General features: G+C 38.9%; 1 protein-coding gene across 6 annotated transcripts in view; it reads left to right on the forward strand.

Moving 5' to 3' along the window:
- The window catches only part of LOC127845516 (zinc finger protein ZFAT-like), a 68,612-nt gene that overhangs the window by 16,119 nt on the left and 27,524 nt on the right, over nucleotides 1-24,969 (forward strand). For all 6 annotated transcript variants that reach the window (XM_052376505.1, XM_052376506.1, XM_052376504.1 and 3 more), the window contains exons 6-14: nucleotides 219-353; nucleotides 1,044-1,235; nucleotides 16,080-16,210; nucleotides 16,804-16,991; nucleotides 17,350-17,498; nucleotides 18,313-18,519; nucleotides 19,423-19,657; nucleotides 20,258-20,480; nucleotides 23,223-23,322. In XM_052376505.1, coding sequence (XP_052232465.1) covers nucleotides 219-353; nucleotides 1,044-1,235; nucleotides 16,080-16,210; nucleotides 16,804-16,991; nucleotides 17,350-17,498; nucleotides 18,313-18,519; nucleotides 19,423-19,657; nucleotides 20,258-20,480; nucleotides 23,223-23,322 — 1,560 coding nt within the window. The remainder of the gene's footprint in view (nucleotides 1-218; nucleotides 354-1,043; nucleotides 1,236-16,079; nucleotides 16,211-16,803; nucleotides 16,992-17,349; nucleotides 17,499-18,312; nucleotides 18,520-19,422; nucleotides 19,658-20,257; nucleotides 20,481-23,222; nucleotides 23,323-24,969) is intronic.

A 24,969-nucleotide genomic window follows, 5' to 3' on the forward strand; every position in this document is an offset into this window, starting at 1 on the left:
GCTGTTGGAAAATGGGGCTTGATGCATGTGCATAAAGTGTATGCCCAGATAAGTATGTGCTGACCGTTTTTATGTGTTTTATAGGAAGTCTGTTTTTAGTTCTTTGCAAAAATCAAATTTAGACTGGTGTGGTCCCTAATTAGCTTGCTTTTTACGCACTTACATCAAGCTCAGTGTTCCCAGAAAGAGGCTCAATTAAAATCTACTGTGATTTTCAGGTACTGATGGTAAGCTCACGTGCCAGAGGTGTAAGAAGGTATTTAACAGAGAGAGAGTGTTCAACGCCCACAAGTGTATTGCCATGTCAGAGTATGTCGACTTCACCACAAAGGATATAGCCAATATTGATCCAGGTGTGTGCATAACTGCAATAAAGTTTGAAAAGGAATGTACTTCAAAGGTGTTTTTTTAAGACTTCATGAAGAGTAGAATTTATTTCATTTTAATGTTTGGCCATTTATATTAAGAACAACATTTTATATGTTAGTAAGTTTTGACAAACATCCTATAGATATATATTAATGGTTACAGGCATTGGCCATAAATCATGATCGATAACATTTTTAAAGACAATTTTTCTGAGTTTATTCACAAATTTTTATGTAAAATGATGAAAAGACAAATCGTTGCTACCAAATAAGTTTTTATTCTGAAGAAATTTCTTTTAAATGAGTGTTTTGTCTGTATTTGACTGTAGTTTAGAAAAAATACTACTAAAGATAATTTTCTAGACTTGTATAACCAGAAGTAGAGTGCTGGATTGCAAATCCCAAGATTTCAAATTTGTAACTGGCCAAGCCACATGTCTTTTGAGGGGATTGGTAATAAAATTGAACCCTGTGCACAGGCTAGTCTAGAACAACACTTTCTGCCTAAACTAGATTTTCACTCAGAAGAGAATTCCTTTATATGAACGCTTCAATAAAAATGGAAAGTGTTGTCCCTTATCAGCATGTGTGAACCAAACAGGCTAATCAAAGAGAACACTTTACACCAACATGCATTATGCCCAGGGTTCCCAGAGCACTGCTGATTTATTTCAGATGATAACGACCTTCCGCAGGATGACCTTGTAGATGCTGGTGCCCTAGAGGACGATGATGCTGAGTACAGGGTACCAGCCAATGTTAAACTGGAGACTGAATCTGACAGCGCAGGGCCCGGCCTTGGGACTGAGGTGGAGTACACTACACGGGTCATCAACGGGAAGATTGTCAGCTCACGTCACAGTGAAGGTGAAACTTTCTAGGATTTGGTGTCTCCTTTCACTTTTTTTTCTCCATGTGAATGGCACATTAGTTTTACAATGAGACATTCTAGGAAAATTGGGCTTACTGCATTTCGGAAAAGTGTTGTTCCCCATTAGTTTGTGCATTCCAGTTCTGCCAAATCATGATTTTTATGCCCCCGGTAGGGTGGCATATAGCAGTGGCACTGTCCGTCCGTCTGTCTGTCCGTCACACTTTTGCATTTAGGTTTCGAAAAATGCTCGTAACTTATATTGATGGGGACCCTAAGTTCAAGGTCAAAGGGGTCAAAATTTGTGTGCGTATGGAAAGGCCTTGTTCGTTTCAAAATCTGCGTTTAGGTTTCGAAAAAGCAGTTTTCGCGGGCATTTGTTTTCTGATGGAGACAGTTCTTGTTTAATTATTGAAATAGAGACTTCCTTAAAACATACCATAAAAGCCACAAGCAGACTGCACAGGCTAATTTGGAACATGTTACACACATGCATTAAGCCACAAGCAGACTGCACAGGCTAATCTGGAACATGTTACACACATGCATTAAGCCACAAGCAGACTGCACAGGCTAATCTGGAACAACATGTTACGCACATGCATTAAGCCACAAGCAGATTGCACAGGCTAATCTGGAACAACATGTTACACACATGCATGAAGCCACAAGCAGATTGCACAGGCTAATCTGGAACAACATGTTACACACATGCATTAAGCCACAAGCAGATTGCACAGGCTAATCTGGAACAACATGTTACACACATGCATTAAGCCACAAACAGACTGCACAGGCTAATCTGGAACAACATGTTACACACATGCATTAAGCCACAACAGACTGCACAGGCTAATCTGGAACAACATGTTACACACATGCATTAAGCCACAAGCAGACTGCACAGGCTAATCTGGAATAACATGTTACACGCATGCATTAAGCCACAAACAGACTGCACAGGCTAATCTGGAACAACATGTTACACATGCATTAAGCCACAAACAGACTGCACAGGCTAATCTGGAACAACATGTTACACACATGCATTAAGCCACAAACAGACTGCGCAGGCTAATCTAGAACAACATGTTACACATGCATTAAGCCACAAGCAGACTGCACAGGCTAATCTGGAGCAACATGTTACCCACATGCATTAAGCCACAAGCAGATTGCACAGGCTAATCTGGAACAACATGTTACCCACATGCATTAAGCCAAAAGCAGACTTCACAGGCTAATCTGGAACAACATGTTACCCACATGCATTAAGCCACAAGCAGACTGCACAGGCTTATCTGGAACAACATGTTACGCACATGCATTAAGCCACAAGCAGACTGCATAGGCTTATCTGGAACAACATGTAACACACATGCATTAAGCCACAAGCAGACTGCACAGGCTAATCTGGAAAAACATGTAACACACATGCATTAAGCCACAAGCAGACTGCACAGGCTTATCTGGAACAACATGTTACACACATGCATTAAGCCAAAAGCAGACTGCACAGGCTAATCTGGAACAACATGTTACCCACATGCATTAAGCCACAAGCAAACTGCACAGGCTAATCTGGAACAACATGTTACACACATGCATTAAGCCACAAGCAGACTGCACAGGCTTATCTGGAACAACATGTAACACACATGCATTAAGCCACAAACAGACTGCACAGGCTAATCTGGAACAACATTTTACGCACATGCATTAAGCCACAAGCAGACTGCACAGGCTTATCTGGAACAACATGTTACACACATGCATTAAGCCACAAACAGACTGCACAGGCTAATCTGGAACAACATGTTACACACATGCATTAAGCCACAAACAGACTGCACAGGCTAATCTGGAGCAACATGTTACACACATGCATTAAGCCACAAACAGACTGCACAGGCTAATCTGGAACAACATGTAACACATGCATTAAGCCACAAGCAGACTGCACAGGCTAATCTAGAACAACATATTACACACATGCATTAGGCCACAAGCAGACTGCACAGGCTAATCTGGAACAACATGTTACACACATGCATTAAGCCACAAGCAGACTGCACAGGCTAATCTGGAACAACATGTTACACCCATGCATTAAGCCACAAGCAGACTGCACAGGCTATTCTGGAACAACATGTTACACACATGCATTAAGCCACAAGCAGACTGCACAGGCTAATCTGGAACAACATGTTACACACATGCATTAAGCCACAAGCAGACTGCACAGGCTTATCTGGAACAACATGTAACACACGTGCATTAAGCCACAAGCAGACTGCACAGGCTAATCTGGAACATGTTACACACATGCATTCAGCCACAAGCAGACTGCACAGGCTAATCTAGAACAACATGTTACACATGCATGAAGCCACAAGCAGACTGCACAGGCTAATCTGGAACAACATGTAACACACATGCATTAAGCCACAAACAGACTGCACAGGCTTATCTGGAACAACATGTTACACACATGCATTAAGCCACAAGCAAACTGCACAGGCTAATCTGGAACAACATGTAACACACATGCATTAAGCCACAAACAGACTGCACAGGCTAATCTGGAACAACATGTTACACATGCATTAAGCCACAAGCAGACTGCACAGGCTAATCTGGAACAACATGTTACACACATGCATTAAGCCACAAGCAGACTGCACAGGCTTATCTAGAACAACATGTTACACACATGCATTAAGCCACAAACAGACTGCAAAGGCTAATCTGGAACAACATGTTACCCACATGCATTAAGCCAAAAGCAGACTGCACAGGCTAATCTGGAACAACATGTAACACACATGCATTAAGCCACAAGCAGACTGCACAGGCTTATCTGGAGCAACATGTTACACACATGCATTAAGCCACAAGCAGACTGCACAGGCTAATCTGGAACAACATGTAACACACATGCATTAAGCCACAAGCAGACTGCACAGGCTTATCTTGAACAACATGTAACACACATGCATTAAGCCACAAGCAGACTACACAGGCTAATCTGGAACAACATGTAACACACATGCATTAAGCCACAAACAGACTGCACAGGCTAATCTGGAACAACATGTAACACACATGCATTAAGCCACAAGCAGACTGCACAGGCTAATCTAGAACAACATGTAACACACATGCATTAAGCCACAAGCAGACTGCACAGGCTAATCTAGAACAATATGTTACACATGCATGAAGCCACAAGCAGACTGCACAGGCTAATCTGGAACAACATGTAACACACATGCATTAAGCCACAAGCAGACTGCACAGGCTAATCTGGAACAACATGTAACACACATGCATTAAGCCACAAGCAGACTGCACAGGCTAATCTGGAACAACATGTTACGCATGCATTAAGCCACAAGCAGACTGCACAGGCTAATCTGGAACAACATGAAACACATATGCATTAAGCCACAAACAGACTGCACAGGCTATTCTGGAACAACATGTTACGCACATGCATTAAGCCACAAGCAGACTACACAGGCTTATCTGGAACAACATGTTACGCATGCATTAAGCCACAAATAGACTGCACAGGCTAATCTGGAACAACATGTTACACACATGCATTAAGCCACAAGCAGACTGCACAGGCTTATCTGGAACAACATGTTACACAGATGCATTAAGCCACAAGCAGACTGCACAGGCTAATCTGGAAAAACATGTTACACACATGCATTAAGCCACAAGCAGACTGCACAGGCTAATCTGGAACAACATGTTACACACATGCATTAAGCCAAAAGCAGACTGCACAGGCTAATCTGGAACAACATGTTACACACATGCATTAAGCCAAAAGCAGACTGCACAGGCTTATCTGGAACAACATGTTACACACATGCATTAAGCCACAAGCAGACTGCACAGGCTAATCTGGAACAACATGTAACACACATGCATTAAGCCACAAGCAGACTGCACAGGCTTATCTTGAACAACATATAACACACATGCATTAAGCCACAAGCAGACTACACAGGCTAATCTGGAACAACATGTAACACACATGCATTAAGCCACAAGCAGACTACACAGGCTAATCTGGAACAACATGTAACACACATGCATTAAGCCACAAGCAGACTACACAGGCTAATCTGGAACAACATGTAACACACATGCATTAAGCCACAAGCAGACTACACAGGCTAATCTGGAACAACATGTTACACACATGCATTAAGCCACAAACAGACTGCACAGGCTAATCTGGAACAACATGTAACACACATGCATTAAGCCACAAGCAGACTGCACAGGCTAATCTAGAACAACATGTAACACACATGCATTAAGCCACAAGCAGACTGCACAGGCTAATCTAGAACAACATGTTACACATGCATGAAGCCACAAGCAGACTGCACAGGCTAATCTGGAACAACATGTAACACACATGCATTAAGCCACAAGCAGACTGCACAGGCTAATCTGGAACAACATGTAACACACATGCATTAAGCCACAAGCAAACTGCACAGGCTAATCTGGAACAACATGTTACACACATGCATTAAGCCACAAGCAGACTGCACAGGCTAATCTGGAACAACATGTTACGCATGCATTAAGCCACAAGCAGACTGCACAGGCTAATCTGGAACAACATGAAACACATATGCATTAAGCCACAAACAGACTGCACAGGCTATTCTGGAACAACATGTTACGCACATGCATTAAGCCACAAGCAGACTACACAGGCTTATCTGGAACAACATGTTACGCATGCATTAAGCCACAAATAGACTGCACAGGCTAATCTGGAACAACATGTTACACACATGCATTAAGCCACAAGCAGACTGCTCAGGCTTATCTGGAACAACATGTTACACAGATGCATTAAGCCACAAGCAGACTGCACAGGCTAATCTAGAACAACATGTTACACACATGCATTAAGCCACAAGCAGACTGCACAGGCTAATCTAGAACAACATGTTACACACATGCATTAAGCCACAAGCAGACTGCACAGGCTAATCTGGAACAACATGTTACCCACATGCATTACGCCACAAGCAGACTGCACAGGCTAATCTGGAACAACATGTTACACACATGCATTAAGCCACAAGCAGACTGCACAGGCTAATCTAGAACAACATGTTACACACATGCATTAAGCCACAAGCAGACTGCACAGGCTAATCTAGAACAACATGTTACACACATGCATTAAGCCACAAGCAGACTGCACAGGCTAATCTAGAACAACATGTAACACACATGCATTAAGCCACAAGCAGACTGCACAGGCTAATCTGGAACAACATGTTACACACATGCATTAAGCCACAAGCAGACTGCACAGGCTTATCTGGAACAACATGTTACACACATGCATTAAGCCACAAGCAGACTGCACAGGCTAATCTGGAACAACATGTTACACACATGCATTAAGCCACAAGCAGACTGCTCAGGCTTATCTGGAACAACATTACACACATGCATAAAGCCACAAGCAGACTGCACAGGCTAATCTGGAACAACATGTAACACATGCATTAAGCCACAAGCAGACTGCACAGGCTTATCTGGAACAACATGTAACACACATGCATTAGGCAACAAGCAGACTGCACAGGCTAATCTGGAACAACATGTTACACACATGCATTAAGCCACAAGCAGACTGCACAGGCTAATCTGGAACAACATGTTAGGCATGCATTAAGCCACAAGCAGACTGCACAGGCTAATCTAGAACAACATGTTACACAGATGCATTAAGCCACAAACAGACTGCACAGGCTAATCTAGAACAACATGTTACACACATGCATTAAGCCACAAGCAGACTGCACAGGCTTATCTAGAACAACATGTAACACACATGCATTAAGCCACAAGCAGACTACACAGGCTAATCTAGAACAACATGTTATACAGATGCATTAAGCCACAAACAGACTGCACAGGCTAATCTAGAACAACATGTTACACACATGCATTAAGCCACAAGCAGACTGCACAGGCTTATCTAGAACAACATGTTACACACATGCATTAAGCCACAAACAGACTGCACAGGCTAATCTGGAGCAACATGTTACACACATGCATTAAGCCACAAGCAGACTGCACAGGCTAATCTAGAACAACATGTTACACACATGCATTAAGCCACAAATCGACTGCACAGGCTCATCTAGAACAACATGTTACACACATGCATTAAGCCACAAATCGACTGCACAGGCTAATCTAGAACAACATGTTACACAGATGCATTAAGCCACAAACAGACTGCACAGGCTAATCTAGAACAACATGTTACACACATGCATTAAGCCACAAATCGACTGCACAGGCTAATCTAGAACAACATGTTACACAGATGCATTAAGCCACAAACAGACTGCTCAGGCTAATCTAGAACAACATGTTACACACATGCATTAAGCCACATTTTTCAAGAGCATGACTCATATAGCTCTTCACTTTGTTGGATCTTTTTTTAAAGTAAGAAGTTTTCCTGAACACAAATAAGGGAGAAACTGTATTTTCTATTCCTGAGGTGGTTCCAAAATCATACGCCTGGGTCTATGGTGTATATTTTTATGCCCCCAGATAGATAGTTCGGGGGTTTATTGTTTTTGGCCTGTCTGTCTTTCTGTCTGTCATTCTGTCATTCTGTCCCAAAACTTGAACCTTACAGTAAAGTTTTGCAATAACTTTTGAAATATTGAACATAGCAACTTGATATTTGGCATGTATGTGTATCTCTTGGAGCTGCATATTTTGAGTGGTGAAAGGTCAAGGTCATCCTTCAAGGTCTAAGGTCAAAAATTTAAAAATTTAATACATTAAAGGTTTGCAATAACTTTTGAAATATTGAACATAGCAACTTGATATTTGGCATGCATGTGTATCTCATGGAGCTGCACATTTTGAGTGGTGAAGGGTCAAGGTCAAGGTCATCCTTCAAGGTCTAAGGTCAAAAATTTTAAAATTTAATACATTAAAGGTTTGCAATAACTTTTGAAATATTGAACATAGCAATTGATATTTGGCATGCATGTGTATCTCATGGAGCTGCACATTTTGAGTGTTGAAAGGTCAAGGTCATCCTTCAAGGTCAAAGGTAAAAAAAAGCGGCGCATTAGGGGGCATTGTGTTTCTGACAAACACATCTCTTGTTCATTCCTGAGGTTGTTCCAAAATTCACACCTCTTTGTTCAAAGTGTATTTTCCACTCCTGAGGTGGTTCCAAAATCACTTGCCTGTATTCTAAGTGTATTTTCCACTCCTGAGGTGGTTTCAAAAACATACACCTGTATTCTAAGTGTATTTTCCACTCCTGAGATTGTTTCAAAATCACACACCGGTGCTTTAAGTGTATTTCCCACTCCTGAGGCTGTTTCAAAATCACACGTCTGTGTTTTTATGCCCCCATAGGTAGTTCCAAAATCACTTGCCTGTGTTCCAAGTGTATTTTCCACTTCTGGGTTGGTTCCCAAATCACTTGCCTGTGTTCCAAGTGTATTTTCCACTTCTTGGTTGGTTCCAAAATCACTTGCCTGTGTTCCAAGTGTAATTTCCACTTCTGGGTTGGTTCCCAAATCACTTGCCTGTGTTCCAAGTGTATTTTCCACTTCTGTGTTGGTTCCAAAATCACTTGCCTGTATTCCAAGTGTATTATACACTTAGAATACAGGCAAGTGATTTTGGAACCAACCCTGAAGTGGAAAATACACTTGGAACACAGGCAAGTGATTTTGGAACCACCTATGGGGGCATAAAAACACAGATGTGTGATTTTGAAACAGCCTCAGGAGTGGGAAATACACTTAGACAGTATTTTCCACTCTTGAGGTGGTTCCAAAAGCACACACCTGTGTTCATAGTGTATTTTCCACTCCTGAGGTGGTTCCAAAATCACACACCTGTGTTATAAGTGTATTTTCCACTCCTGAGGTGGTTCCAAAATCACACACCTGTGTTGTAACTGTATGTACCACTCCTGAGTTGGTTCCAAAATCACTGGCCTGGATTCTGTGTAAAAGTTCAAATAAAAAAGGAAAATACTCCTACCATGTTTCAGAGATTCTGTTTAGGCCAAAAAGAAAAATAGTTGTGTTTCAGGTCACCTCCTGAAAAAAAGTAGGGTCGGTAGGTAGGAAAAACTTATTATTATTTAAGATTCTTTTTATTTTTCATGTTTTCCATAAATCAGTGTAAAGTGTTGAACACTGTTCTAAGATCTAAATATAGCAGTTTGGATCAAGTATATCAAATATTTGTTGTTAGATATTTCACACAATGTTAACTCTTTACCATCTGAAGGTGAAAATTTTCATTTTGCTGCAGACTACTTTTAGTTCTTTAAAATTGTGAAAAACCTTTTATATGTAAATAGTTCTAAAAATTAATGTTGCAAAAGGAGGTAGTACTTTTGAGAAGCAGTTTCTTTTTTTGAACAAGACAGGGGTTCCGGTTAAATGAACGAATAACGAAAAAAACTAATATAAGCTAATTTTTTGGTTTATAAAATATGTATGAAGACAGTTTTTTTGTCAGATACTGTAGGATATTGTACCAAAGTTATTTAGTTTGTGCATTTGCACTCAAGTTATTGTCTCTAGATGGTTATTCAGTTGATTTTGACCCACGGCAAGCTACATTTTAAGATCCGGAAGTCCTGTTTGCAAAGGAAAACAGAATGAATTATGGTCAATTGGCAAAATTGTGCACGAGAGAGAGATACATCGTTCTTTGTGCTATACATTTAGGAACCCATTGTTCAGTCTCAAGTTTTAATACCTCTCGCGAAAACTAATGACACGAAAGACGACTGTCGCCGATTTACACTTGAAAATACTATAAAGGTCATTGACTACATTTAAATTAATCCTCGCTGTTCGTCAGAAATAAAATTATTGTTTTTGTTTATCTCTAAATTACGTGTTGCTACAAATTAGTTGACAGAAGCAGGCCAATCCCGAAGGAAGGCTCATTGTAAGCTCGAATGTCCAAAAGACAAAAAAACTCAGCTTTTCTTCAGCAGCAAACCCACGAACTTCCAGTTTCGATCGCTTCCACTGTGCTGGGTGGTATCTGTGCCATACATTCTTTAAAGTCATGGAGTTTGAATAAGAATTCAAAGACTTTGTTTCGGCATGATGAAAACATTTGTTCAAATTGACGGACAAAATGGACGACGCCATGTTTACAATCAAACGGAACGCCGGATATCGATTTTTCGGGAAAAACAGGCTGGTCCCCCGATTGCACAATGTGTATAATATAAAGCGTTCGCGGCGACAGGATGTTATTTTGCAGGTGACAATACAATAATTCTGGTAATCGCCGAATTCGACCGGACGGAGATGGAAAAAAATCGCCGAACTCGGAACTCGACGGGGAAAAATTAACAAAAAAGGCAAATATTGGATAATAAGTTTTTGGGTCGGCCCCAAAAAGATAGGGTCGGTCGGGTGACCGGAAACACAACTATTTTTCTTTTTGGCCTTAGCTGTTTTTACTTACTTTATTAGAATGTGAAGTATACACACATTTGATTACTTATCATTCTTTTCTGAAGTTTGCTTACTCATTATACCCCCACTAAACAAAGTTTAGGGGGGTATATAGGAGTGAGCTTGTCGGTCGGTCGGTCTGTATCCGCTCTCTAATTCAAGTAGTTTTCATCCCATCTTCACCAAACTTGGTCAGAAGTTGTATCTACATGATGTCTAGGCCAAGTTCAAACATGGGCCTTGCCGGGTCAAAAACAAGGTCACGGGGTCACTTAGTGCGTTTTAAACATTCAGCATGTTTTCCGCTCTCTAATTCAAGTAGTTTTCATCAGAGCTTCACCAAACTTGGTCAGATGTTGTATCTAGATGATGTCTAGGCCAAGTTCGAACATGGGTCATGGCAGGTCAAAAACTAGGTCACTGGGTCACTTAGTGCGTTTTAAACATTGAGCATGGTGTCCGCTCTGAAATTCAAGTAGTTTTCATCCGATCTTCACCAAACTTAGTCAAAAGTTGTATCTAGATGATGTCTAGGTCAAGTTTGAATATGGGTCATGCTGGGTCAAAAATTAGGTCACTGGGTCACTAAGTACGTTTTACACATTCAGCATGGTGTCTGCTCTGTAATTCAAGTAGTTTTCATCCGATCTTCACCACACTTGGTCAGAAGTTGTATCTAGATGAGGTGTAGGTCAAGTTCGAACATGGGTCATGCAGGGTCTAAGACCAGAACAGGGGGTCACTTAGTGTGTTTTAAACATTTAGCATAGTGTCCGCTGTTTTTTGTGAAGACAACATGCAAAATATTCTGTGTCAATGCGGCATGTGGGGGTATTCGTCACGTCTGTGACAAATCTCTAGTGTTTTTTAGCTCACCTGAGCGATAGCTCGGGGTGAGCTATTGTGATCACTCACCATCCGGCGTCCGTCTGTCTGTCTGTCTGTCTGTCTGTAAACAATTTGTGAACATCTTCTACTAAACCATTGAGCCAATTTCAACTAAACTTCATGTGGAGCATCCCTAGGTCATGGGACAAAAGAATTGTTAAAAAAAATTTGATCACATAACCAAGATGGCCGCCATGACCATATATGGTAAAAACCTTAAAAAATCTTCTTGTCAGAAATCGCTCATCAGATTTTCAAAAAATTTCACAGGGATGACCTTTGAAGGCTCCTCTGAAAAAGTTGTTCAAAGAAATTTGATTTGTCAAAAAACATGGCCGCAGGAGCTCGTTGAACTTTGCATGTTTATTTGTTTTTGCCTATTTTGTGAAAACTTTCAAAAATCTTCCACATTTTTTGTCCGATCCTTTCCAAATTTGCAGAGTGTCTTTATATCAATGAGGACACGAACCCTACAAAAAATGAGCATTATTGGTCTATGAAGTACAGAATTACCTCCACTTGAATTGAGAAAATGGTGTTTATGCAATAAAGTCCAAATTTTTCATCCAATTCTTTCCAAACTTGCACAGTGTCTTCATATCAATGAAAACTCGAGCCCTGTCGAAAATGAGCAACATCGGACCATTAAGTCCAGAATTATCTCCTTGAGATGGCAGATTTAGAAATAATTATAGTGTACTCTTTTTTCCAATTCATAGTGCTATTAGAGTAAAGGATTTGCTGGCTACAGGCCAGGTTTTTCTGACACGATTCTCTTCTGATGGCTTTGCTGCAGACCACATAAACCCTTAACCCAGAACAGTTAATTCTTTCTGCAAATGTTTGTGACTGTGGAAATCATTGAAATAAAAGGAGAAATTGCTGAAATTAGCATTTTCTCCTTTCATCACAATGCTTCCTACCCTATTAAATCAGTTTCTTCTTATTCCATTATAATTTAATTTGTCGTCTGCAACCTCTTTCGATTTGGAAAAGGGTTAACTACCAGAAATCAATTAATGCTGTAGTTTTGTTGATGAGAAATTATTTTTCCTTTAAAATGGGAGGTGATTATTGCTTAGGAAATTGCTCTGGTAGGGTTGAATCATTGTGGGAAAATCGAGAAATTGTTCAGTCCAAAATATGTTGATTGGTAAAGGGTTAAATGGATACCATTTTTAAAATGGGAGGTGATTATTGCTTAGGAAATTGCTCTGGTAGGGTTGGATCATTGTGGGAAATTGAGAAATTGTTCAGTCCAAAATATGTTGATTGGTAAAGGGTTAAATGGATACCATTTTTTTCCAAGTTACCCTTTTCCTTATGCGAACATGGGTTGCCTGTTTAGTGGATGATATCTTGTCAATTTTGAGAAAAAAGAGGAATCTCTTCAAAACAAGCAAAAATTCCTTTTATCTCAATGTTTAAGTCCACTTTTTAGCGTACCTGAGCAGATCATATTTTCCTCCTAAACCATTGAGCCAATTTCAACCAAATTTCATGTGGAGCATCCTTACGTCACAGGAAAAAAATATTGTAAAAAAAAAATTTGGTCACATAACCCAGCTGGCCGCCATGCCCATATATGGTCAAAACCTTAAAAAATCTTCTCGTCAGAAACGGCTCGTCGGATTTTCAATTTTTTTTACAGGAATGATCCTTAAAGGCTCCCCTAAAAAAGTTGTTCAAGAAAATTTGTTTCGTTGAAAAACATGGCCGAAGGAGCTCTTTGAACTTTGCATGTTTATACGTTTTTGCATATTTTGTGAAAACTTTGAAAATCTTCTTGTCCATAACCATAATGCCTAGGGCTACCAAATTTGGTATGTGGTGAAATCTTATAGTCCTCAACCAAATAGGTAGAAAACATTGTGTTTAAAGGAGATTTTGCTTGCTATGAGCAATTTCTTCTTTTGTCTTCTTAAGTCATCTGAGGTAGAAGGGTAACTCCCCTAACAGTACTTCAAGAAATCCTACATTGCATAACACCTGTGAAGATGTAAGGTCAACTTCTGTTGAACCCATAAACCCTTTACCAAATGACAACTTTTGGACTGTCCCAAATTCAAAGAGGTCGCAGATGACAAAGAACATTGTAATGGAATGTGAGAAATAGCTTTGGTAGGGTTGAAATCATTGTGATAAAAGGAGAAATTGCTCAAAATAAGCAATTTCTCCTTTAATCACAAATGATTTCTAGAGTCGTCTGCAATAAACCAGTAAATTCTTGTTATTGTTTGTAATGGAATAATCCATTTCCACATTTTTGGTTGGAATAACCCATTACCAAACGGTAACAGGATTTTATGGGTTTGGTGCAGAAGACTGTATAAATCATTGTGATTAAAGGAGAAATTGCTCATATTGAGCAATTTCTCCTTTTATCACAATTATTTATACTCTTCCAAAGCTATTTCTTCATATTCCATTATAATTTTAAGTGTTGTCTGCATCATCTTTCAATTTGGGACAGTTCAAAATGTGTCATTTGGTAAAGGGTTAATGCTTTACCAAATGACACATTTTGGACTTTCCAAATTAAAAGACTTAAATTGTAATGGAAAATGAAGGAATTGATTTTGGTATTTTATAAATCATTGTGATAAATGAAGAAATTGCTCAAAATGAGCAGATCTGGCATCATCATTTAGACATTTTATATTAGATATATACTTCACTTTAATGTTTACATGTTGGAGTATATAGGGTCTACCATTCCCTTGGTCCTCTTGTTTCAAATTATGCCCCTGGGGTCAACTTTGACCCTGCCCCAGGGGTCTTAAAATTTAATAAATGCTTAAAAACTGCCTATTTAAAATCTTCTTGTCTAAAACCATTGGGCCTAGGGCTACTAAATTTAGTATGCAGTTACATCTCATAGTCCTCTACCAAGTTTCTTCAATTTACGCCATTTGGGTCAAATTTGGCCCTGACCCGGGGGTCACAAATATGAAGATTATATGCTTATAATTTGATTATTTTGTGAAAACTTCTAAAATATCTTGTTTTTTAATACATTGATGTGTCCCATGCTTATTATATCTCAATTCAATTTTAATTTAATCTTGTCAAACATAATTATGAAAAAAGCAATGAATACATATAGTGCAAACATGTACAAATGTAATAATTAGAGAGTAAGTAAAAAAATCCACCAAAAAGGGAAATGCGACAAAGTGACATGGTGAGCTTATGTGACCGTGTGATGTCCGGCGTCTGTATGTGTGTGCGTGTGTGCGTCCGTCAACAATTTGTTTGTGTAGACAGTAGAGGTCACAGTTTTCATCCACTCTTTATAAAATTTGGTCAGAATGTTTATCTTGATGAAATCTGGGTTGGGATTGTATTTGGGGCATCTGGGGTCAAAAACTAGGTCACTAGGTCAAAAACTAGGTCAAATAGTAGAAAAACCTTGAGTAGACAGTAGAGGTCTAGGTTTTCATCCAATCTTTGTGAAATTTGGTCAGAATGTTTATCTTGATAAAATCTGGGTTGGGATTGTATTTGGGTCATCTGGGGTCAAAAACTAGGTCACTAGGTCAAATAATAGAAAAACCTTGTGTAGACAATAGAGGTCGCAGTTTTCATCCAATCTTTATGAAATTTGGTCAGAATGTTTATCTTGATGAAATCTGGGTTGGGATTGTATTTGGGTCATCTGAGGTCAAAAACTAGGTCACAAGGTAAAATAATAGAAAAACCGTCAACAATTTGTTTGTGAAGACAGAAGAGGTCGCAGTTTTCATCCAATCTTTATAAAATTTGATCAGAATGTTTATCTTGATGAAATCAGGGTTGGGATTGTATTTGGGTCACCTGGGGTCAAACACTAGGTCACTAGGTCAAATAGAAAAACCTTGTGTAGACAATAAAGGTCACAGTTTTTATCTAATCTTTATGAAATTTGGTCAGAATGTTTATCTTGATGAAATCTGGGTTGGGATTGTATTTGGTTAGTCAGATGAGCGATTCAGGGCCATCATGGCCCTCTTGTTTTGTTTCTTAATTTTATTTACAGTAAATTTGTTATGCTAAGGCTCAATAAAATCTCATAATTTCAGTGCTTTGTGTAGACATTTGCCATCATTGTTCAATCCAAGGCATGTTTATTGTTATATGTGGCCATGTAAGCGTAAAGTTATGTAATATGGTTTGGAATAATTGTTAATATTAGAGCTGCATACTGAGAAAACTGGCCTTAATTCATGTGTGTTAAGTGTTGTCCCAGATTGGCCAGGGCATTCTGCACAGACCAATCAGGGACAAAACTTTATAATGTTATCATATTTTTGTTTATTGGAAATTTCTTCTTAGCAAAAATCTAGTTTAGGTGGAAAGTGTCCAAACCAAATAGGTGAAAACAAAATCAGGCTCATTTGGTAATATGAAGTTATTATTTTATCTTGCCTTTCTGTTCAGGTACTAGTGAAGACAACCAAGATGTTGATCTGGAACAAGTGGCCCGTTATGCAGAACAGGGCTCAAATGAGGGATCCACAGAGGGGCAGCAAGTACAGCAATCTTCAGAGGCTAAGGAAATACCAGTACAGGTGCATAGTTATCATTTGGTATTTGAATGCGTATTTGTTGAAGAAAGTGTTTCTTGTGTTAATTCCAATTTATATATTGCCTATAAGCTTTAAGAATCAGTTTGAGGGAGCACAGAGGGTATACAAGTATCATTTAAACAATAAAACTTCTGTGCCAATATTCAAGCATAGAAACTAATACCACGTAAACTGGCTGTTGGTTGCGAACAGACATTTAAACATAAAAAATCAATAAAAGCGATGAGTGTCATGATTAGCAGATTTATTGTGTCTTGTTCTGAGAAAACCGGGCTTAATTCATGTGCGTAAAGTGTCATCCCAGATTAGCCTGTGCAGTCCGCACAGGCTAATCAGGGAGGAAACTTTCCGCCTATACCTGATTTTCAGTAAGGAGGGACTTCCTTGAAACTACAAATACCATTAAAGCGAAAAGTGTCGTCCCTGCTTAGCCTGTGCGGACTTCACAGGCTAATCTGGGACGACACTTTACGCACATGAATTAAGCCCAGTTTTCTCAGAACAAGTCACAATTATGCACATGCATCAAGCCCAGTTTTCCCTAAATGAAGCTTATTCTCTTCTTCTTCATACAGCTGTCCTCTGGCCCTGACATTGAGGACACTGTTCGAGACATGGTCGGCACCACTCCAATGTTCCTTAGTGAAGAAGACAAGGCCAAGTTTGAAGCGAGTCTCAATGTTGACCTCAGCGGCATTGACCACATGTTCCAGACCCACGGCATCAAGCAGGAGGTCAATATGGACATTGCACAACCGTCCAGGTCAGTCTGTGGGCTGAGAAGTGATTTACCATATCTTGCTGACTCCACTCGGTGGATTGTACTTAGCATCATTATATAAAGTAACTTAAACTTCAGGTCTCACAAAGATGACACAAATGCTCTAGTTATTGAAAGTCTCAAGCACTAAAGCTGTCTATATTTAGAATCTGGAAACATGCAATATTACTTCTAAGTTTTCAGTATTATTCTTTGTTTTAAAGTGTACATTAATATTTAAAATACTAATGTTTGTAAAAGTAAGAGAATATAAATTGTACGCTTATTAAATTCAACTTATTGGCATGTATTGATAACACATATTGATGGCATTTTCCTGTAACTGTCTCACCATTTTCAGGTTCTGTAACACAATGTTGACCTTATTCTCCTGTAACACATGTGACAAGGTGTTCAAGTCGCTGTCTCACATGAGATTCCACGTCCTCACACACACAACCCTGCGCCCGTACAAGTGCTTCAAGTGCAACTACGACTCTAACTGCAGAGGTGAACTATGTTCATATCATACAATAATATGAGACTCACTCTGGGAAAATGGGGCTTAATGCCTAAAGTATCATCCGAGATTCAGTCTGCAAATGGCTAATGAAGGACAACTCTTTCCGTCTAAACTGAATTTTTGTTTAGAAGAGACATCCTTTAAAGAAAAAATTACATAAAATCTGAACCTGATTAACCTTTTTGGACTGCATAGGCTAATCTGAGATAGAACTTCACGCAAATGCATTAAGTCCCTCCTAGAGCAAGGTTCAAATCTTACTTGTTCACACATATATCACTCTTTAAAAAGTGGCATGTAGATTCTTGCGAAAAAAGGTTTAAGGTGACCAATAATTGGTTTGTATTTATACACCTACAATCTCCGTTTCAGAGAGGGGTTATTGGAATAATTCCGTCAAGCAGGTTATCCCTCATATAGTCTAGGGGTGTGATTTTTCCGCCTCATATAGTAAGTCAGGTCGAATGGTTTGCAAAAATTGTTATGAATTGAGAAAATTATTGCAATATGCTAACAGGCAACTGAACTGAAACTTCAAGTATGTCAATACCATGACTTGTTTATGTGCATCCCTACTCATGTACAGGGTTTGCACCAGTCTTAAAAAGAAATTTATAAAAAAAATTGCTCTTGAAAATTACTCAAATTAGGTTTAGCTTTTAAAACATGCCAAAATAGTACTTGATTTTTGAGGAGGAAAAATCCTTGATTTTTTAAGCACTGTCTTGAATAGATTGTGAACACCAAGGTGTGTACGTTGACCATAACTCCTTCATTATAAAAGTGCTATGCCCATTACAGGCAACCTGTACACACACATGCGTAAGCACACTGGTCAGTACTACCACTGTGACCACTGCAAGTTCCAGACAGTGAACAAGAGTCACCTGGCGGAGCACCAGCTGATCCACACCTCAGACAAGCAGCGCTGCAAGATCTGCAACAAGCTCTACAACACTCAGAAGTCACTCATGAGTCATATTAGGAAATACCATGATAATGCCAAAGGTCAGTGGAAAATGAGTCCTTTGTTTGAGAAATGAACGTCCTTGAAAATACTATCTCTACCGATGAATGACTGTGAATGACCATTGATTGAAATTAAACTTAACTAGCATTTTAAATTATGCACCTCAATCTTTTGGTATGGAAGGGCACAATCATTGTACACCATAAAAAGATATTTTTGACACAGCAAGAGTTGTTGCTCTTTTTTGTAAAAAAAAAATAATGATATAAAAAACACAAACAATATTGCTGTTGAAGAGCCAAAACTTAACAAACATATTAACTGGCATGTGACTTTGTGCATCCCTTTTTTCGGTGACAATGTTTTTTACACAACCAGGATTTTTGCTCCTTTTTTAGGTATGATATTTTTGTCCCCTACCGGTGAAACCGGAGGGGACTTATGGTTTGCGCTCTGTGTGTCCGTCCATCAGTCAGTCTGTCACACTTTTCTGGATCCTGCAATAACTTTATAAGTTCTTAATATTTTTTCAAGAAACTTGAAACATGGATAGATGGCAATATGGACATTATGCACGTCATTTCATTTTGTTCCTACATCAAAAATTCTGGTTGCCATGGCAACAAATAGACTAGGAATACTGCTGAAAATGGTGTTTTTTTCTAGATCCTGCGATAACTTTAAAAGTTCTTAATATTTTTTCATGAAACATGTAACATGGATAGATGGCAATATGGACATTATGCATGTCATTTCATTTTGTTCCTATGTCAAAAGTTATGGTTGCTATGGCAACAAATATAAAAAAAGAAAAAAATTCTTACAATGGTGGAATTTCTGACAATGGTGGAGCCGGTAGGGTACATATGTTGCTTGGCAATAGTCTTGTTAATCTTGAGATGCATGCCACGCAAGAACAATTTCTGTATTACTATGTGCAGGCAAGGAGTACCTGGCCACCTTCATGCAGGGTAGAGACATGCGGGGTACGACTGTGATCCACCAGTGCCACGTCTGCAACCGCAAGTTCAAGAAAAAGACGGACCGAGACAGGCACCTGTTTGTTCATGATATCAAGGATATGTCCATTATCCAGCATTGCCAACTGTGTAGTTACTCTGCATCTAGACCAAAATACCTAGAGAAACACTTCCAGAAGCACAGGTGTTTGTACAGGTGAGGTTAGGGTTTATAGTGCCAGCAGTGATCAAGATGTGCTTTGAATGTAGTCTTCTGAAAATGCAAAAATAACTACCTTTTTGATTTCAGTCACTAAATTTGTGGATACCTTGTTGTTTATCCAAATTTATTGCAAACCTCCTTAACTAAGTAGAGTGGTGTATATATGATACACCATGATGGATGGCGGTAGATAAACATTTGTCAGTCAAATAACTTTTACAATCAGCTTTTGTACTCGGTTATAGGCACAGTCCTACCAGAAAGTATTAGCCATTAAGTACTTGACTTTTGGTCACTTTTCGTTGTGCTGAATGCTAGGACTACAAACTAAGCCTTGTTCTGCGAAAACTGGGCTTAATGCATGTTCTTAAAATGTCCTCCCATATTTACCTGTGCAGTCTGCACAGGCAAATCAGGGACGATACTTTCAGCATGCACTGGATTTTTTTTTTGAGAAGACACCTCTTTAATAAACAAATTCCATAAAGAATGAAACAAGCCTCAATTAAGAGGTAAATTACCCACGTCATTTACCCCATGTAATGTCCCTATCTCAAGTACCCACATCATTTACCCCATGTTATGTTCCTGCAGATGCTGCAAGTGTGAGCAGATCTTCCTGAGCTCCAGCCGCCTTGTGGAGCACCTCACCTCTCTGCACTCAGACACAGACGACCCTGCCACCTGGGAGGCCCTGTTTGAGGCAAGCATTGCCACCAGCCTTTACCTGCCCGAACCAGACACCAACCTGCCCTCCAACGAGAAATCCTTTGTCAATCTACCGGAGGAGCTGTCAGAGGTCGCAATCACTCGTCAGGTAACCCCAGTGGAAATCAGTGTATTGTTACCATGGTGGAAATGTGATGTTTTGCAACCCCAGTGGAAATGAGTGGTAGTAACTCCATTGGAAAAATCAGTGTTTTGTAATCCCAGTGGAAATTATTGTTGTGTCACCCTTGGTAGAAGTGTGATGTTTTGTAACCCCAGTGGTAATGAGTGTTTTGTTACCCCTGTGGAAATGAGTTTTTTTTTGCGTGTTATTATTTCTTTTGTACTTTGGCTTGCTGGCTTTGCCATCTACTATTCGCCAGCTGTCAGTCAAACTCATTAATCTGCCGATCAGGTACTGCTTTATCTTGGCCATTTTGTCAAACAAGCAAAGAGTCTTTGTAAATGAATGTGCATATTTTGAAAGATAAATTGGTTGGAGAGATCTGTTCTTTGGCGACTGGAAAGCTGGTTACTTTAATGAATAAAGGACCTTGTGCTAATAAATAAGCAGCGTTGTGGGAAAATGGGTCTTATGCCATATGCGGCCAGCTACAGGCCAGCCTGTACAGTGGCACAGTTTGGACTGGTGTAACCCTATCAGTTGTAAATTTACACAAGGTTTCTTGGTCTCATTAGTGGACAGGGTTGCTGCAGACCAGAAAATGAAGATACAGCTCTGTGTACAAAATGCCTGACTGATTAACTTGACAAAAGAGTGCTGATGTCTTGTGGGCATATTTTATTAATAAGGTTTTTATTGCAAACTTAAGATTATTACTTTATGCTTTCAAGTTGTTTATAGAGAAATATCAATTAATTAAAACTGATACATGTAACTCACTGTTTCAAACAGTGAAAATTAACAGTGAAGTTATCAATAATTTTCACTGTTATACTGTAAAATGACTTCATTTTCATGATGTTACGACATCATTATTTCAGCAAAAATACAAAAATAATGATTTTTAGCATTAAATAAATAAAATAAAAATTGGATCCTGTGGAATATCGATTTTGATTAACGAGAAATCATAGAAATAATATTTCCACTAATGGCACAGTCTATTGATTTTATGCTTTCTGGTGGTTTATAGAGTATTTCTCTAAATATTGTTTGAAGATGTTAAGGCATTGTCATATATAAATTTTTATGTCACCATAGTAGTGGGGGACATATTGTTTTTGCCCTGTCAGTCTGTTGGTCTGTTTGCGCCAACTTTAACATTTTGCAATAACTTTTGCTATATTGAAGATAGCAACTACATATTTGGCATGCATGTGTATCTCATGAAGCTGCACATTTTGAGTGGTGAAAGGTCAAGGTCATCCTTCAAGGTCAGAGGTCAAATATATGTGGCCAAAATCGCTCATTTAATGAATACTTTTGCAATATTGAAGATAGCAACTTGTTTACTCTAGTAACTGCTGTTTTGATGTCTGCATGAACATGTTTTTCTTTATTTTTTTACATTGAAACAAAACTCTTTTTTATGTCCCCCACCACTATAGTGGGGAACATATTGTTTTTGCCCTGTCTGTTGGTCTGTCTGTTGGTTTGTGCCAACTTTAAGATTTTGCAATAACTTTTGCTATAATATGAAGATAGCAACTTCAAATATTTGGCAGGCATGTGTATTTCATGGAGCTGCACATTTTGAGTGGTAAAAGGTCAAGGTCAAGGTCATCCTTTAAGGTCAAAGGTAAAAAAACAACTAAATCAAAGCTGTGCAGAAGGGGACATAGTGTTTCTGACAAACACATTTCTTGTTTTTAAATATTTTTTTCAAAGTTTGTTCGGTGATTTGAAAGTTTTGTGGTGAGAAACAAGGGTTTTGAAAACAGAGCTTCCTTAGTGTCAGTCAGATGTCATCGTGGGCGCATATTCACCAGACTTAAGCCAAAAAATAAAGAATATTCTTAAAACTGTAATGTTCATAAATTACTTTTGAAGTCAATTCTAGCATGGCAGTTAACATCTATAGTAATATGATGTTATTTCCAGGACAATATATTGTTGATTTAAGCATCAATTTTAGCCTTTTTATCCTATTACCAGATGAAAATCGATAGTATAACAACAATCGTATAAACATGAGCTTTATACTATCGTTATTTTTAGATCAGATTTGGGTTTTTCCAAAAATTGGAGAATCTGTATTTGTCAACTACGGAAAAACTAAATCGTCAAAAAATGCCATATTTGACAGTTATTAATGGAAAATTGTAAGGAAATAATAGGATAAATAGAATATTATGTGAGTTTTGGATAAAGATCAAGTTTATCATGCTCGGCACGAACCATGTTAGCGCTTTGCAAGCCTCGCGCTACATCAGTTCTAAGCCTCGCATGATAATTTGATCTTTATCCAAAACTCACTTAATATTCTCTATATATATATATATGTAAAGTCAGAGGTATTTTTGATTACTGGGTAAGTCTTAGACTACTGTTTATTCATAAGCCTAAAAATGGGATTGTGAATACAGGTGATTTAACACTTTACCGCTTATATACGTGTTTTGACGCATAAGTAGTCCCTAAGGCCTTAGAAGTTTTATTTAACTAAAGACCTGTCTTACCGGTACTAAATTCAAGTTTTAAAGGCTTCATTTCAAATTCTTAGATACTGAGCAGGCAGTGAGCAGCAAACAGCTTAACACCTGACCAGACTGCGAGTTACTCGCAGGCTGTTCTGGTTTTATGCTTTTTGCACATAGCCATTTTTACTTTGCTTCAGAGTGGGAAAGGGTTAAGAGTTTTACTAACTTGAGTCTTCTATCTACCCAGGAGAGGTTACAGAACACTGGAGAGGACTACCTCCCAATGTGCAATGCAGATGCATTCATTAACATAGACCCTTTGGAGTCGGGAATCACCAGTGAATCAGGTATGGCTGCGACCAGCCCAACCCCAACCATAGACCCTGAATTAATTGCAAGGATTTGATTTAGCCTCGCTACAAGAAATCCGGGCTAAATGCATGTGTTTAAGTTCAATCCCAGATTCGCCTGTGCAGTCCACACTTAGAAGTGACTGCCTTCAAACAAAAAATACCTATATGAGCGTAAAATTTCATCCTTGATTAGCCTAAGTGGATTGCACATGCTTATCTGGGATAAAACTTTACACACATGCTTCCGCCCCATTTTGCCAAAGTGAGGCTCAAACTAGCTTGCTAAAAGGTTGTTCAAAGAGTATCATGTATATGTGTTTTGGTGCAAATAAAGCAATTCATAAGAATAAAACATTCATTTGAAACAATAGACTACTCTAACACTATGTTTGGTCTAAAAGTTTGGCTGTTTTAAATGTGATGATGTAAATAATTCTAATAATAGAACATGAAGTCTCCTTATTTTCCATGACAATATGGTGTCTTCTTATTTTCAATGACATATATGCTAATAGAAGTCTGCTCAATTGTCCACATTTGAATGACCTCAACGTGTAGATGAATGTTAAGACAGGAATTTTGGTTGCCTCAAGCTTTGGCAGAATTATTGTCTGTTTTTTTGCCCCTGGTAGGGTGGCATATAGCAATAGAACTGTCCGTCAGTGTGTCAGTATGTCAATATGTGTGTATGTCAGTCTGTCCGTCCGTCTGAAAACTTTAATGGCCATAACTTTTTCAATATTGAAGATAGCAACTTGATATTTGGCATGCATGTGCATCCTTCAAGGTCAAATGTCTAATATATGGCGTATGTCCGGCTGTCCAAAAACTTTAACATTGGCCATAACTTTTTCACTATTGAAGATAGCAACTTAATATTTAGCATGCATGTGTATCTTATGGAGCTGAACATTGTGAGTAGTGAAAGGTGAAGGTCAAGGTCATCCTTCAAGGTAAAATGTCACATATATGGCGTCTGTCCGTCCGTAAACTTTAACATTGGCCAAAACTTTTTCAATATTGAAGATAGCAACTTGATATTGGCATGCATGTGCATCTCACGGAGCTGCACATTTTCAGTGGTGAAAGGTGAAGGTGAAGGTCATCCTTCAAGGTCAAATGTCTTATATATGGCATCTGTCCGTCTGTCCAAAAACTTTAACATTGGCCATAACTTTTTCACTATTGAAGATAGCCACTTGATATTTGGCATGCATGTGCCTCTCACGGAGCTGCACATTTTGAGTGGTGAAGGTCAAGGTCATCCTTCAAGGCCAAATGTCTAATATATGGCGTATGTCCGTCCGTCCAAAAACTTTAACATTGGCCATAACTTTTTCACTATTGAAGATAGCAACTTTATTTTTGGCATGCACGTGTATCTCATGGAGCTGAACATTTTGAGTGGTGAAAGGTCAAGGTCATCCTTTAAGGTCAAATGTCAAATATATGGCGTCTGTCCGTCCGAAAACTTTAACATTGGCCATAACATTTTCAATATTGAAGATAGCAACTTGATATTTGGTATGCATGTGTATCTCATGAAGCTGCACATTTTGAGTGGTGGAAGTTCAAGGTCGAGGTCATCCTTCAAGGTCAAAGGTAAAAAAAAAAAGAAATCAAAGCGGCGTTCTCATGAAG

The sequence above is a fragment of the Dreissena polymorpha genome, chromosome 9, assembly GCF_020536995.1.
Source record: "Dreissena polymorpha isolate Duluth1 chromosome 9, UMN_Dpol_1.0, whole genome shotgun sequence".
In the NCBI taxonomy this organism is placed as follows: Eukaryota; Metazoa; Mollusca; class Bivalvia; order Myida; family Dreissenidae; genus Dreissena; species Dreissena polymorpha.